This window comes from Miniopterus schreibersii (genome assembly GCF_964146895.1).
Source record: "Miniopterus schreibersii genome assembly, chromosome: 7".
Classification (NCBI taxonomy): domain Eukaryota; kingdom Metazoa; phylum Chordata; class Mammalia; order Chiroptera; family Miniopteridae; genus Miniopterus; species Miniopterus schreibersii.
The window spans coordinates 49163315-49178337 of NC_138108.1; the positions used below are offsets into that span (position 1 = coordinate 49163315).

The 15023-nt window shown below is 44.0% G+C and overlaps 1 protein-coding gene across 1 annotated transcript in view; it reads left to right on the forward strand.

Moving 5' to 3' along the window:
- Nucleotides 1–2230: 2230 nt before the first annotated feature.
- The window catches only part of DPP4 (dipeptidyl peptidase 4), a 77151-nt gene continuing 64358 nt past the window's right edge, over nt 2231–15023 (forward strand). Inside the window, exons 1-2 of the mRNA XM_081142148.1 lie at nt 2231–2658; nt 3158–3245. Of these exons, the coding sequence (XP_080998274.1) occupies nt 2653–2658; nt 3158–3245 (94 nt within the window). The 5' untranslated portion in view covers nt 2231–2652. The remainder of the gene's footprint in view (nt 2659–3157; nt 3246–15023) is intronic.

A 15023-nucleotide genomic window follows, 5' to 3' on the forward strand; every position in this document is an offset into this window, starting at 1 on the left:
AAGTAACTATACAACCTGAACTACCCATAATAAACTGATTGTTACCTGATCCACCAAACGATAGTTGGGCATGTTCAGCAGCCTCCCATTATTAAGTGAAAATGGTATGTATACACTATAGGAGATGAGCCCAAGTATTCCAGAGGCACAAGAAATTCGCATGAGCAGAGAATTTGAACTCCCTGGTGCCCCCTTCCACTGCTTCAATGTCTCTCCCTCCACATGCACCTATAGTTTCATGGGGAGTACCGAATAATCAAGCAACAGAGGGAGAAGAGTGGACCTTATGCAAAGAAAGTTGGTACCAGTCATTAAGTCATCATAGTCCCTCTCAGGGATGCCATCAAATACAGTAGAAAGAAAAATCTTCCTAGTGGACATAACTCTGAGTAGAACATCTGCTTTTTCATTTTGTATGGAAAGAGAGATGGCCTAAAATAAGGTTACACTGACTCATAAGTGGTGGCTAATGTGTGGACCAGCTGTTTCCTAGAGACTGGAAAAAAAATCAAGATCGAAAGACTGGAGACAAAGAAGTCTGGGTGAGGGAGATATGTGAAAGAATTTTTTGAAGTAGGCATCAAGTGTGAAGACATTTGTGTCTCAAGTCATGGCCTCCAGAGAACAAGACGATCTGTTCCATGGATGTCACCCAACCTCTCCGCAGCCTCCCCAGGGTTTGTTGGATGTACAGTGCCATGGTGTGGACACGGAGATTAAGCATAGGCTCAGGTGCATGGATGTCCCACCCCAAGGCTCATGTGACTTGTAGCTTCCTTCCTCCATTGCTGAGTGTACAGACTGGCTAGAGCTGAGGTGACGCTGAGCCCCCAATATGGCACCATGCCCTGTGGTCTTTGTTCGACCGTCTCTTTTCACAACTTCAGCTCACAGGCTCCAGTAACATTAACTCACTTTTGCCAGCAATTGAAAGCGAGAGGAAGGGATGGATTTGAGAGATGCCTGTAAAGGCAGAATTGGCGAGGGATTGGTAGTCAAGTGAAAGCAGCAAGAGAGTAGAAGAGAAAACCTGAGATGACTGAAGTTTTCAGTTTTTGTGAATGATGAATGGAGACACTGTTAATGAAGATAGAGATAGATGATCAGAGGAGGGTGGTTTGAGGGTGTTGGAGAAGATACAGAGTTCAGTTTGAGCCTCTGGAGGGGGGTGTGGGTGAATGTATGTATGTATCATAAGCAACTAGTGGTCAAGAAGGGAAAAGATCCCTGAGTGCAGAAGCAGAGTCTGGAATGGAGATAAAGTTTGGAAATTAGAATTTATTCGTAATCATGTTTTAATGCTCCATAGGACTTTGCATTGTTAATCTTTTACCACTAACTATGGACAGAGAGGCTTTGTTTTTCGGCTGTAGTGAACAAACTGAAGGGGGCCTTTTAGAAGGTAAAAGTAGCACATCTTCAAGAGAGTGAGCAAAGGGGGGCCCCAAATGCAAATAATGTACTTGTGTATTTTATACTGAAAGTGCCAAATGCACAGACCTCATCTGTCTTGTTCCACTTCTCTACCTTGGCTCCTAAAAAAAGAGTCTGATACTGGGATGGACTGGCATATTAGTGGAACGGATGGAATGAATGGGAGGGACATGGAGATGGATGGATGGATGGATGGATGGATGGATGGATGGATGGATGGATGGATGGGTGGGTGGATGGATGGATGAACATACCTACAAGGCATAATGGGAGAGAAAACTCCTGACGGTTTTCTCTTCTCCAAATCTTTGCAAGACTAAAAGATCAGAGTCCATGTGGAGCAGTGGTTAAGAGCATGGCTCTGAACTCAGACAACAGGACTTCCTTGCTGCGTGAATTGGCCAAGTGACAACCTCTCTGTGCCTAGGCTTCCTTCCTGTAAAACAAACACAGTAAATGCTGAGAGCAACGCTTGGGGGGAAAGTAAGTTCCACACAAGTGTTAGTGTTATTATTTTTGGCACCTTGATGAGAAGGTAAGCCTGCACAACAAGCCAGAAACTCCCTGCTGAGGGTGGATGCACATACTTAGCCTCTAAGCTTTATTCATATGTGAACAATCACCTTTTCTCTCGCTTTGCCTTCCAGAAGCTTTAAACACTCCTCTGCTCCCAGCCTACCTTTCACGGGCAAGCGATGGAGGCCGGGTTTTAGTTCCAGCCGCCGGGAGCGAGCTGTGTGCGTTTGCAGAGCCCCGCGCCCTCTCTGGGCTCGGTCCCCGTGCCCGTGCGCGCGGAGTTGCAGGAGCCGAGCTCCAAGGCTCCTTCCTCACAGAACGCACCGGGGTCCCGGCGCCGGCGGCCTCGACTCCCCGTCGGATGCCGGGCGCCAGCTTCCCCGCGATCGGGGTCTCGCAACCGCTCCCGCGAGTCCCGGGATCCCCGCACCCCGCGCTTCCCGCACGGCCCAGGGGAGGTGCCTCTCGGGCGCCCCCCGGCCGGGATGCCAGCGTCCCGAGGCGACGCGCCTTCTCCCGCAGCCTGCCCCACGGCCTTGACACCTCGGGAGCCTGGCTCTCGCTAATGTTTAACTCGGGCCCGAAGCTGGGGAGCGCCGAGTGAGTCCCGGGCCGCGAGCCGCCCAGCTGGACGCGCGTCTCGGCCGCTAGTGGGACTGCTGCCCGCCCGCCCCCGGCGCTCAGTGCGACCAGGCGCCGACGATGAAGGTGAGTGGCGCGCCCGCGGCTCCCCAGCCCCAGGCTCGCGCTGTAGCGACCGCTGCACCAGACTGTCCCCGAGCAGTGCCCCAAACCCCTCAGGACGGAGCCAGGGGCTCTCATTAGGCAGCGGCTCCGTGCGCCCTCTGACAGGTGAAGGGATCCCCAGACCTCTGCTCCCGCCCCGGGACCTGCTGCTAGACCCTGGCTCCGAGCCCCGGACCACCCGGAGAGCCTCCCGCAGCTCGCGCGCCCGAGCCCGAGCCCTCCCTCGGCTCCTGACGTGCGGGCGTAGTCGAAGCAAAGGGCAGTGCGCTCAGAGGCCGTGGGTTCAAATGCAGCCGCTCTGAACACCTCGGGCCGGCGCCCCCCAGGCCCTCCCGCCCCCGCGCCCCGCTCCCCGCGCGCGCGCCCGCCGAGCCCGCCGCCCCGGGGCGGCCCGGCGCCCACCCCCCGCAGGCCGGGGCCGGAGGGCTCGCCTTCACCCCGCGCTCTCCCCGGCCCGCAGACACAGTGGAAGGTGCTCCTGGGACTGCTGGGGACCGCCGCGCTCGTCACCGTCATCACCGTGCCCGCGGTTCTGCTGAGCAGAGGCAGTAAGTTTAACATTTGAAAGAGAGAAGTTGGAGGCCAGGATCTGGTTCTGCGTTACCACCGTGAGAGCGAGGGATTGGGCTGGGGGCTGGGGGCCGGGGCCAGTGCGACAGGTGGGAGGTGAGGCTGCCCGGGGCCCTGGGGCTGGGGCATCAGGTTCACCTCCGCGGGTCTCCAGTGTTGAGGCTGCAAGAGCCTCGCAGCCTCGGCCAGGCTTTCTGTGTAACCAACGCATGCCCCCCGGAATTTGGGGGAAAGTCTTAGGATGTCTTTGTATTAAATTTAAATTAATTTCTCGATGCCCGTGGCTGCGGTCTTCAAAAGGAAAGGAGGCAGTGTTTCAAGATCTCAAATGCCATGGGGTGGGGATGGGGGCGGGGGAACAAGAAAGTAAGCCCCAAAATGCTGTTTTGAGAAAAGACAGCGCGCAGGGCCGCAGGGAGTTTCCCTTCAGGAATGATGGAAACCCATCCGAGTTGGGATGCAGGAAAATAGAACTGTTTGACCACTTAGGGAAGTTAAAGAAGTAAGCATTTCAGAGTTAAATCCTAAAGCTGGAGTACTACATGAGAATGTTGGGGGGGGGGATCAGTGATGCTTGGTGGGTTCTTTCATTTAAAGCCACCTTCGTTTCTTTTAGCTTGGCCTACTGTTCCAGTTTCGCCCCAGCTCTTAACATACAACATTCCTATAATGGAACACACACTGTTGGATGCAAGCTCATGAGAATAACTAGTTTGGGTCTCATCCGGCCCAACTTTCCTTTTAAATATTTACTTTCATTTCAGTATTACACATTCTGGGCAGCTAACTGAAGCATCTACTCTGGTTGGTGTAGTCAACCAGGAAGTATGTAGACAAAGGTATCTTATCCAGATTTCAAGGTGACTGTTCAGAATTAGTTTATAGAGCTATCAAAACCATGTTTGCCTGGCAATTTCAGGGCCAGGGCAAAGGTGCCAAAGGTTAAATAACTGAGTGTGTTGACCTATTGATGATGACTTTAGTTACTTAAAGCAATGGTTACTACAATTTTAGACTGTTAAGTGGCAGGCATCAGTCCACTTATATTTGACTCTTTGTTGTAAACTGTTGAAATTTAACTTTTTTCATAAAGTGATTCTTTGTATATTTAAACAACCACACACACAAAGCCAAAGCATGGGTTATCCGTACAATCAAATATTCACATGTCTTATTATGTCTCAGGCACTGTGCTAGTCGCTAGGAAGACAAAGATTAAATTTTCTGATTATAAAGATCACGTCAAGGTGTTTATAGTAGTTTAGTGGGAAACAGATATGCAAACAAATCAAAGTAACTAGAATAGCTGCTTTTCTCCAAAACGTCTTGGAGGCACCGCCATGGCAATGGAAGGATGGGTAAAACTGTACTTATCAGAACTTTCCTTAAGGGATGGAACTCTGTACTTGGATAAACCACTCGAGATGGGCAGTGAAATGGCCTAGGGGTATGGGTCTTTCACAGGGTTTGGACAGGTAAACTATACATGCTTTGTTTTGTTGAGTGACTCATGAAACCTAGGGAGGGAGGGGCTGTCTTTTCATTTCCCTTAAAGAGTACTTAGTTTTTCTGCAAATGAAATTTGAACAAATATTTCAAGAATGTCTTCTCTGATGGGGACTTTCTGAGATTCACGTCTTTGCCTATGATTGTGACGCAATAAGATAATTTAAGGAGGGTTGAGCAAACTTCCCTGGGATTATAAAGATCACTTCTTGGAAAGTATGGGCAAAACTCTCACAACAAGCTCCTTTTTTGGGGAGGCTTGAGTGGTTAACTTCAGGTTCTGGAGGTAAGGTTTTCCAGAGAAAAGGTGAATGCCTTGCGTGTCAACACAGAGACACAGGATCACGTGGTCTAATTTGGGATTATAAAAGGACTCTTAGCAAGAAAAAGGAACTCATCTTTTTACAATTCATGCCTTGTCACAGCATTTTTGTTAAATCATTAAATCAGCCATACCATTCCTGGGCTGTGCCACTGTAAGGGACAGCATTCTTACAAAGAATCCAGAGTTGTTACCCAAGAAATGTCCTTCATATCGTCAATCTAGTTTTAAAATCAAACACACACCTGGAAGGAAGAGAAGAGGGGAGGCAGGAGAGACAAAATATAAATGGAAAGGAAAGAAAGGAAAGGGAATAAAAGAGAAAAGGAAGGAGGAAAATTTTGATAGAAAAACAGAACAAAATGTTAGATTATGTGGAAAACAAAGAAACAAACAGCCAAAAGTAAGGAGGAAGAAATGATCAAACCCAAGTTTATTCCCTTAGAGGTTGGTGTAAGAGAAGGTTAAGTGTTTCCATATGAAAAGATGACTTCAGCAGAACTGGGCACACCCAGAAAGAGGGAGGGAGGGAGGGAGGGAGGGAGGGAGGGAGGGAGGGAGGGAGGGAGGGAGGGAGGGAGGGAGGGAGGGAAGGAGGGAGGGAGGGAGGGAGGGAAGGGGAGGGGAAGACCTGATAAATACTATTACCTTTTTTTTTTTAGAATAAAAACTCCTTGATGTCAGGAATTACGCTGTTCACTAAGCAAAATTGAAAGTTCACCTCCTTCTTTATATATAATAAAGGATTGTATTTTGTTTTAAATTTATAAAATATCCTATTAAAAAGGATATTATATATTTAAACATTCAGTTTCCCAGAGAATCAGCAGTAAAATATAAGTATATTGTACTCACAATGGAATTATAGAAATCCTCATGGCTTAGTGGCAATAGAACCTTCTCACTCAGTATTTGTGGTCTCTATATTTCTTTCCCCCTTTAAATTATATTATAGGCTGAGTTTTTAATATATTTGTCAAGTAGTTTTATTATTGCATTTTGTTATTTGTCAAGTGGTTTTACTATTGAGTTTTATTATGGGTTAGGAACATAGCTGTTCCTTTTTTCCTTTGCACTGCTTTAGCAGTAAATTTCCTCAATACTTTTTTTTCAGTGCATAGGAAATTTGACTGCTCACCCATCCATCAGTAATAAAAGAAAACCCAAATGTGAAGGAGACAGGAATAATCAGAGAAAGAAACGATAACATCTATGAAGTTTGCCTGAGGAAGTCCAGGATCTATTCCAGGCTTACAACACAGAAATAAGCCTGAATGAAAGCTTTGTATATTTCAGGGACAATTTCTAAACAGTGAGCTCTGTAAAAGCTCGAATTGACTCCAGCTAGCTCAGTTAGCTATTGTCAACCATTGTTGAGTGTTCATAAGGTCAGTGGGTTGGTCTTTTTCAGGCTGGTTCTTTTGGCTTTTGGTTCCCTAGCCATAGCATGTGCCTTAGATTTTTCTCTCTTAGACATCTTGCTGCTCGTTCCAAAAGGGATCAGAGAGAAAAAGGGAAGACTGTTTGCCCAAATGATGGTTAGAGAAAGACAATATAAAGGGACTGACTAGAGCTGGATTTGAATACTTGAAATTTTATGACTTAACAAAGTGCTGAGGCCTACAGGGAATGTGACTGTAAATGCATGTGAGATCACCTTGCTTGTGGAAAAGAAGGTATGCAAAGATGTAATAACAGCCAACATTGTGTGCCAGGTATGGGGCTGAGGGCCTTCAATATACTTATTTGATCCTTACAATAACCTTTTGAGAAAGATACTATTATGATCTCCATTTTTACGGACGATTTTCAGAAACTCTGAGAGGGTGTTTTAGTGATTTAATACTGCACAACGAATTACTCCAAAACTTAAAGCAACGGACATTTGTTATGTCACAGTTTCTGTGGGTTAGGAATTTGGAAGTGGCTTAGATGGGTGGTTCTGGCCAAGGTCTCTTATGAGGTTGCAATCAAGGTCTCATCTGAAAGCTTGACTGGGGCCGGATGATCCACTTTCAAGCTCTCTCACATGGCTATTAGCTAGCACCCTCAGTTCCCCAGCATGGGGGCCTCTACATAGGATACCAGGACAGCTGGCTTCCCTTAGTATGAAGGATCCAAGAGAAAAACCAAGTAGGGGAGCTTCAATGCCTTTTATGACGTAGCCTCAGAAGTGTGACTAATGGTATACAACCATCACTTCTGTTGTATTCTGTTGGTCACACAAAGCAACCCTGATGCAGTGTGAAAGGGCATTACGCAAAGGCATGAATACTAGTGGTGATTACTGGGGGCCATCTTGGAGGCTGGCACCAAAAAAGTTAAGTAACTTGCTCTAAATTCCACAGAGTTGGGATTAGGTAATGTGACTTTAGAGCTGGTGCTCTTAAACCCAAATCATTCTGTTAGCTTATGATCAAGTATAAAATTTGATACCATATTGGCATAAATGTTACAACTTCCCATTCATATACCTATATTATAATTTCATGACTGCTAATCCCTGGATGCTAAATGTTCTGAGGAAAAGCACCTGCTGTTGCTGCTTCCTTTCCTATGTAAAGCTGTAGATAGGCACATCTGACATCCCACACTTCTGACTGGTATTATTTATTGTTTTAGTAGTAGTAGTAGGTCCAGGTTTACTTCTTGCACTGAATTATACTTGTTTTGTTTCCAATGCATGTTGTATTATTTCATCTGACCATGAAACAATCCATGTCAGAGAGAGGTATTAATATCTTGACTTTATACACCAAAGAAACAGAAGCATAGAAGGTTAGGGCTTTATAAGTACTAGAACTTGGGAATCCAAGTCTTTTGACTTCTAGCCTTCCCTGAGCCTGCTGGTTCCCATAAATAACTGTATAAAAAATGCTTTGCTGAGAGTTTTTCTAAGTTAATGATAAATCATTGCTTTATGGCTTGATGCTAACACTTTCATTGTTGTAAATCAGTAGCTCATAAATATTTTTACCTTTAGTCTTCACAGCTGCATTGTGACCTCCGATAGAGGGTGTGTCTCTCAACCTGAGAGTAAACTGAAACCACAAAATTGGAACTTCTGAGTTAGCTGTTTTATTTTTGCCAAGTACAGTATTTGAAGTTTTATATTGTACTTCAAAAGTATAACTTCCTAAGAAGTTTTTTTAAAAACTTAATGATAAACCATTTGGTTTAGTTAAGAGTACACATTAATGTGCACAAATTTTTTTTATTATTTGGTTCACTAGGGAAGTAAGTGGACCCATGAACTTAGGTCACATAATTCAGCATCTAAGGCCCAAGAAGCAGAGGTAATTTAAGGCAGAGCCAAAGCCAGCAGGTACTTCAACCCTGGTGCCCTGGGAGCCACACTGGCTCAAAGTGTATAATGGAGGAAAAGGTGGTCTGAGAGGTGACTATCAGGTGGATACTATTACCCATCCCTTCCCTGAATTCACACTGGGCCCCCAAAACTGGCTGAGTGGCTCCTGTCACCTTAATGCCATCTTTGTGGGGCTGGAATCTCCTCTCCTTGTTTTCCTAAGTTGTTTTAAAGCCCCACATGCTGAAGCTCAGGTCCATGAGTTTACTGGATGGCTTCTATTTTCTTGTGGTTTTCTTTATTATTTTATTCTATTTTAAACCTCTTCAGTGCTAAGGCCTATAGTGGCCTGATGCCATATTTGTTAACTCCTCAACATGTATTGAATGTTTCCTGCATGGCAGGTGTTAATGCAGGTACCAAGACCTGGTCCTAAACAGTAGAGATGAGGAGCCTGCTACCATGGGCCTTAACAATTCATGGGGCATGTGGGTAGTAGGCAAGCACATGAGAAATATCAGACAGTAATATATGCTAGGACAAAAATAGTGTGATGGAGAGGACAGAGGGACACAGAAAGGTATTTCTCTTTACTCTAAGCATGAGTGTGGCAGGGTGTTATTTCCATTTCTGTAATATGTCTCTGATCCTATATACATAATGGTGGGGGGTGAGGGGGGAGAGCTGTCCAGATGAGAGATGACAGATTGGAAGGGGTGGTAGCATTGGAGATGTTAAAAAAAAAAAAAAAAGGCAGGATGTATTTTGGAAGTAATAATAATGGGAACATGAAGAGGGAGGAAGAGTAGAAACAGTGATGACTCCTTGAACGCTTGCTGGATCATCAAAGTAGAGAATGTTCTCTTGCCCTCATAACTATATCCTTTTGACAGGAGCTAATCTACTTGATTCCTCTGACCGAACTGCCTCTTCCTGCTGAATTGGCTTCCCCTTTCCATGGCAGAGCTCAGGGGGGCCTTCTGCATCATGTACCCAGCATGCACATGTCAACAGAGAGTAATTCTCCAAGTCAGCACATATTTACTGAGCATTGTCTATGTGCCAGGTATTTTGATGGTCACTAGAGGTATAAAAAGGGCAGATAGTGCCCTTGTCCTCAAGTAATTCACAATTTTAAAGGAAACATAAACATTAACTATGATAAAAAGTGCTAAGTGTCTTTCTAGTAAATGATCAAAGTGCTATGGAAGCATTAAAAAGCGAATGATAAATGCTGTCCAGGGAAGCCTGCACAGAAAACAACCAAGCTTAAAGAGTTAATAATTTATAGGCCCAAATACATGCTTTCCAATCCTGGAGCCATCAGACTGGCTCGCAGGCATGCAGTTCACCAGACGTGTACTGTTTAACAATTCACAGCTCCTTGATTCTCTATGAAGAGTGTGTCATTATATTTTTGGCTTCAAGTAACAAAAAACCTGATCAAAGGTTGTTTAAACTATGGAGTTTTCTTATTATCTTATTATTAGCATGTTATATAATTGGAAGTGCAGAAGTAAGGCAGTTAACACAGTGATCAAGTAACATCCTCAAGATCCCAGGTTCATTCTGTCTTCCAACTCTGCCATTCTCAGACTGCTGTTGGCTTTTGTTCTCCAGCTTGTCCTCTCAGGGTCAAGCATGGATGCTCCAGCAACACATTTGCTCACACAGCTGTTTCACCAGGCAGAAGGGGATGCTGTTCCTCATTCCTAATCTGTTTTATCAGGGAGAAAAACCATTTCCAGAAGCCCTTCAGCCCCAGGCAGACTTTCCTTCATGTCTTATTGGCCAGATTTGTGTCCCTTGTCCACTTCAAAACTGGTCATTGACAAGGGGAATGAATTACTAAGCATTGTCTATGTGCCAGGTATTTTGATGGTCACTAGAGGTATAAAAAGGGCAGATAGTGCCCTTGTCCTCAAGTAATTCACAATTTTAAAGGAAACATAAACATTAACTATGATAAAAAGTGCTAAGTGTCTTTCTAGTAAATGATCAAAGTGCTATGGAAGCATTAAAAAGCGAATGATAAATGCTTGGACTAAATTAATCAAGACTCATCTTTCTGGAAGGAGAGGAAGGTGGAAGAAGAAGGTTAATTACCTAAGTTGAATAGGAATTGCAAAAGAAAGAATTGAGGGTAGTTTATATAGGCATATAATATATTTTATTATTGCTCTTTTTTTCATTACATTAAAAAGATTTAGTTTGCTAACAGAGGAAAATAGGAGCTCAGTTGGTTAGAGTGTCATCCAGATACACCAAGCTTATAGGTTTGATCCCTGGTTGGGGCACATACAAGAAGCAACCAATGAATGCATGAATGAGTGGAACAACAAATCAGTGTGTGTGTCTTTCCCTCAAATAAATAAATAAATAAATAAATAAATAAATAGTAAAAGAGAAAAGAAAATAGATGACAAGCTAGCTCTTATTGCCAAGAATCTGAGCATATATCTCTCTCCTTCCCCTCTTCTCATTCTTTCCTAACCACTTGAGTTTATTGAAAAACAGTGTTTTGATGCTGCCTTTTTTTATCCTGAGGGCATTTTGAGCCCAGCATTTGCTTTCTCTTGCCATTCAAAGTGATAAAGGAAGAATTTGATTTTACAACATTTAAGATATTAATCTAAGACAATAGAGTGGGTCAGAAACATCTGAGGGGAATTACTCTCAATTTTCTCAAAAAAGCACATATAAACTGTCATATTTTATCATTATGCCATTATTATCATATCATGTCAATTCATAATGGGAAAATGTGGCACAAACAGTCAACATAAAACAGAATGGACAGAGTTTAAAAATACATGGTAGCCCGGCCAGGCGTGGCTCAGGGGTTGAGCGTCGACCTAGGATCCAGGTGATAGGGGTTCGATTCCCGGTCAGGGCACATGCCCGGGTTGAGCGGGTTAGGCAGCCGATCAATGACTCTCTCATCATTGATGTTTCCATCTCTCTCTCTCCTTCTCCCTTCCTCTCTCTGAAATCAATAAATATATACATTAAAAAAATTAATTAATTAATTAAAAAAAAAAACATGGTAAAAACCAAATCTCCAAAAATTGATCAGGAAAGTAGCATTTGAAATCACTTATAGCCATAAAACAAAATAAAATAAGTAAATAAGTAAAAGCAAACAAAATAACCTCACAATGTCTAGAAGCTACCTCCTGTTTAATCTGACATGGACAAAAATCTAATTGATGACTCAAGTCTTTGTTGTAAAACTTTCAGGGAGGAAGAAATTAATCTGCATGAAAATGATTTCATTGAAATGAAATGAAAATGGCTTGACTATACTGAAAATAAAATCCATAACCCAACTTTATGTGACCCTTTGGTACTGCCTGGCAATGCCCCCATATTCCCCACTTGCTCACTCAACCTCTCCTAATGGACTCTCCCCTGTGTCTCCTCTTTCTAAGCCTCCAGCCCCCGCCTCCATGCTCATTCTCAGCTGATGACCTTGTTTTCTATTTTCATAAGAAAACAAAAGCCATCAGAAGAGAACTTCCCCAGTTCCCCCCAGCCTGTATGTACCCGCACACTCACCAGCACTGCCTCTTCCAGGGCAATGGATGAACTCTTCCAGCACCTATCCAAGGCCAGCCCTCCTTTGTGCACTGACTCAGTCCCCTTTTACTTACTCAAAGACAGGGCTCCAGCTACCTCCCCTGCCTGCTGCATCGCCATTTCCCCCCCTCTATATAAACATGCTGTAATCTCTCACATCCAGGAAGGAAGGAAGGGAGGGAGGGAGGGAGGGAGGGAGGGAGGGAGGGAGGGAGGGAGGAAGGAAGGAAGGAAGGAAGGAAGGAAGGAAGGAAGGAAGGAAGGAAGGAAGGAAGGAAGGAAGGAAGGGAGGGAGGAAGGACCTCTTTAGACCCCACATCTCTGCCAATCTTTCCCTACTCTCCTTACCACAAAACTCCTCAGAGAGTTTTCTACCACCACTGTCTGCAGTTTCTCTCCTGGCTCCCTCTTAAATGCACTGGAATAAGACTTATCTTCACTCAGTCACTAAAACAGCTCTGTTCTCATCAGGGTCCCTAACATCTGTGCTACTAAATCCAGAGCTCAGCTCTTCCTCTGAGTCTCTAATGTCATGTCCTGTCAGTTGACCACCCTCCTTCTGCACCTCCTTCTGGGGTTCCCCTCTCGCTTAGTTACATTCTACCTTCCCTTTTATTCTCCTTAGGAGTTCCTCCTTGTGTCTGACTTCTAACCTTGAACCACTTTCCAGGCTCCATCCTGGAACTTCTTCCCTCTTTCCACTAGGTGATCTCACTCACTCCCATGGCCTTAAACACCAACTACAACCGACAATGCCCAAATATTTATCTCCAGATGAAATCCCTCTCCTGAACTCTACATGCATATATGCAACTACTAAGCGAACAACTCCATTTGGATGTTTTGGCATCTCAAGTAGCATCTCCCAAAAGTCTTTATCCCCCCAAACTTATTCCACCTTAGCACATCCTGTCTCTCAGCAAACAGCAATTCCATTTTTCCAGTTGCCAAAGCCAAAATCCATGCAGTTCTCCTTAGCTCCTCTCTTTCATTCACACTCAGTATCCAATTGGTCAGCAAATTCTATCACTTCTTCCTTCATGTTCTTTCAGAATTTGACCATATCTCACCACCTTCACTGCTACCACCTTAGTCCAAGACACCATCACCTTTCATCTGCATTATTACAAAAACCTCATTTTTTTTCTTAACTTCCTACAGTTTATTTTCAACTCAACAGACAAGGTGATTGTGGTAGACAGAATTTTAAATGACTCCCAAAACTTTCTCTCATCCCCCCATGTACTAATCTCTGCCTGATCTCTGAGATTGTGAATATGATGGATTTATTTCTGGTAATTAGGTTATGTTCTATGGTATACCCTACTTTAAGAAAGTGACAGTACCTAAGCAGGTCTGACCAAATCATGTGAGCCCTTTAAAAGCAGTTTTTCTGGCTGCTCAGAGGAAGGGTAGTCAGATATTTGAGGCATAAAAAAGATTTGACATGCCACTGCTGACTTGGAAGATGGAGGCAACCATATGGCAAAGAATGTGGGTGGCCTCTAGGAGGTAGGAGCAGTCCCTGGCTTGCAGCCAGCAAGGAAACAGGGCCCTCAGTCCTACAACCATGTGGAACTGAATCCTGCCAACAGCATGCATGAACTGGGAAGCAGCTTTCTCCCCAGAGCCTTCCGGTGAGAACTCAGCCCAGCCAACACCTTGATTTCAGCCTTGTGACCCTGAGCAGAGAGCCCAGCTGTGCCAGGCTGGAATTCCCACCCACAGAACTCAGCTAATGTCTACGTTCTATTAAGTCACTACATTGGTGGCCATTTGTTATATAGACATAAAAAACTAATACAGTGATTGCTTTGTTGTCGTTAATCCTTACCTGAGGATATTTTTTCCATTGATTTTTAGAGAAACTGGAAGGGGGAAGAGAGACAAAGAGAAACATCCATGCAAGAGAGACACATCGATTAGTTGCCTCCTGCATATGCCCAATGTTTGATAAAGTCAAAATAAATTCATCCTTCCAGATTACTTATAGTCTAGTTAAGATAAGATAGTCCAGGTTAAATATTTAAATAATGATATAAAATTATTTGATTAATTGGCAAAATATGGTACAGAAAATAAGTATTAAAGGTGACAAGGAGAGAGAAATGTTGTAAGTAATAAGAGAGAGATCAAGAGGCACAGGGAGGGACCGTGAGAAAATGAAGGCCACAGATGTGGACTGTTTATTTGAGAAGAGAGAGCTTGAGGAAGCCGCAGGGTCTGGTAAATAGTTTTTAAAATCGGTACACCCAGTGTGTACTTAAGAAAAGGCAAGAGTGAGCAGTGAAAAATTGAAGATGTGCTGAGGGAGAAGAGATGAAAGCAAAGTCCTTAAGGAATCAAGAAAAGGAGGATCTGAGGCACAGGTCAGGCCCACTTGTCACTCTGAGAGCCAAGGAAAGGATTAAAGAATGGTGCAAGGGACAAGCAGAAGTGAAAAATCAGCTCTGTGGTGATCTTTGCTGTAAAGCAGGAGTCACTGAGTGTTTTCGTAGGACAGCTCCATACTCTTTTGGAAATGTGTACTGCAGGTGCTGAGTTGTTCAGGATTGTGTTATGTTTTAAATCTTGGAAACATGAAAAATAAAAAGGAAGAAAAGATGCTTGTTATAAAGCTTTCATGAGTACTTTTTATGAGTATAAAAAAAAAAGATGACAGGAGTTACCGGCTATACCGGGGAAGAGAGAATGAGGGTGGTACAACTTCCTTTCCATCCTGAATAACAGTCCAGAGAGAATACTGCAGGCGTTTCAGAAAGAATTGATAGCCCTTTGACTTAGAAGCACTAGAACAAATTATGTTCTTATGTAACCTACCAAATGCCCCAGGTCCAAATGTTACTACCAACTTGCCTGTTGACATTAATTTCAATTTAAACACTTTCGTAAAGTCTAACTCATCTATACCAGTTCACAAACACTGCCAGCATAGCATTTACCATGTGTAGTCACTTTCCCAGGTGCTTAGGCCATTGAGAAAAATGGTTATAACCACAAGCTTTGGAGCCATATTGCCTAGTTCAAATGTGGCTTGGTGCT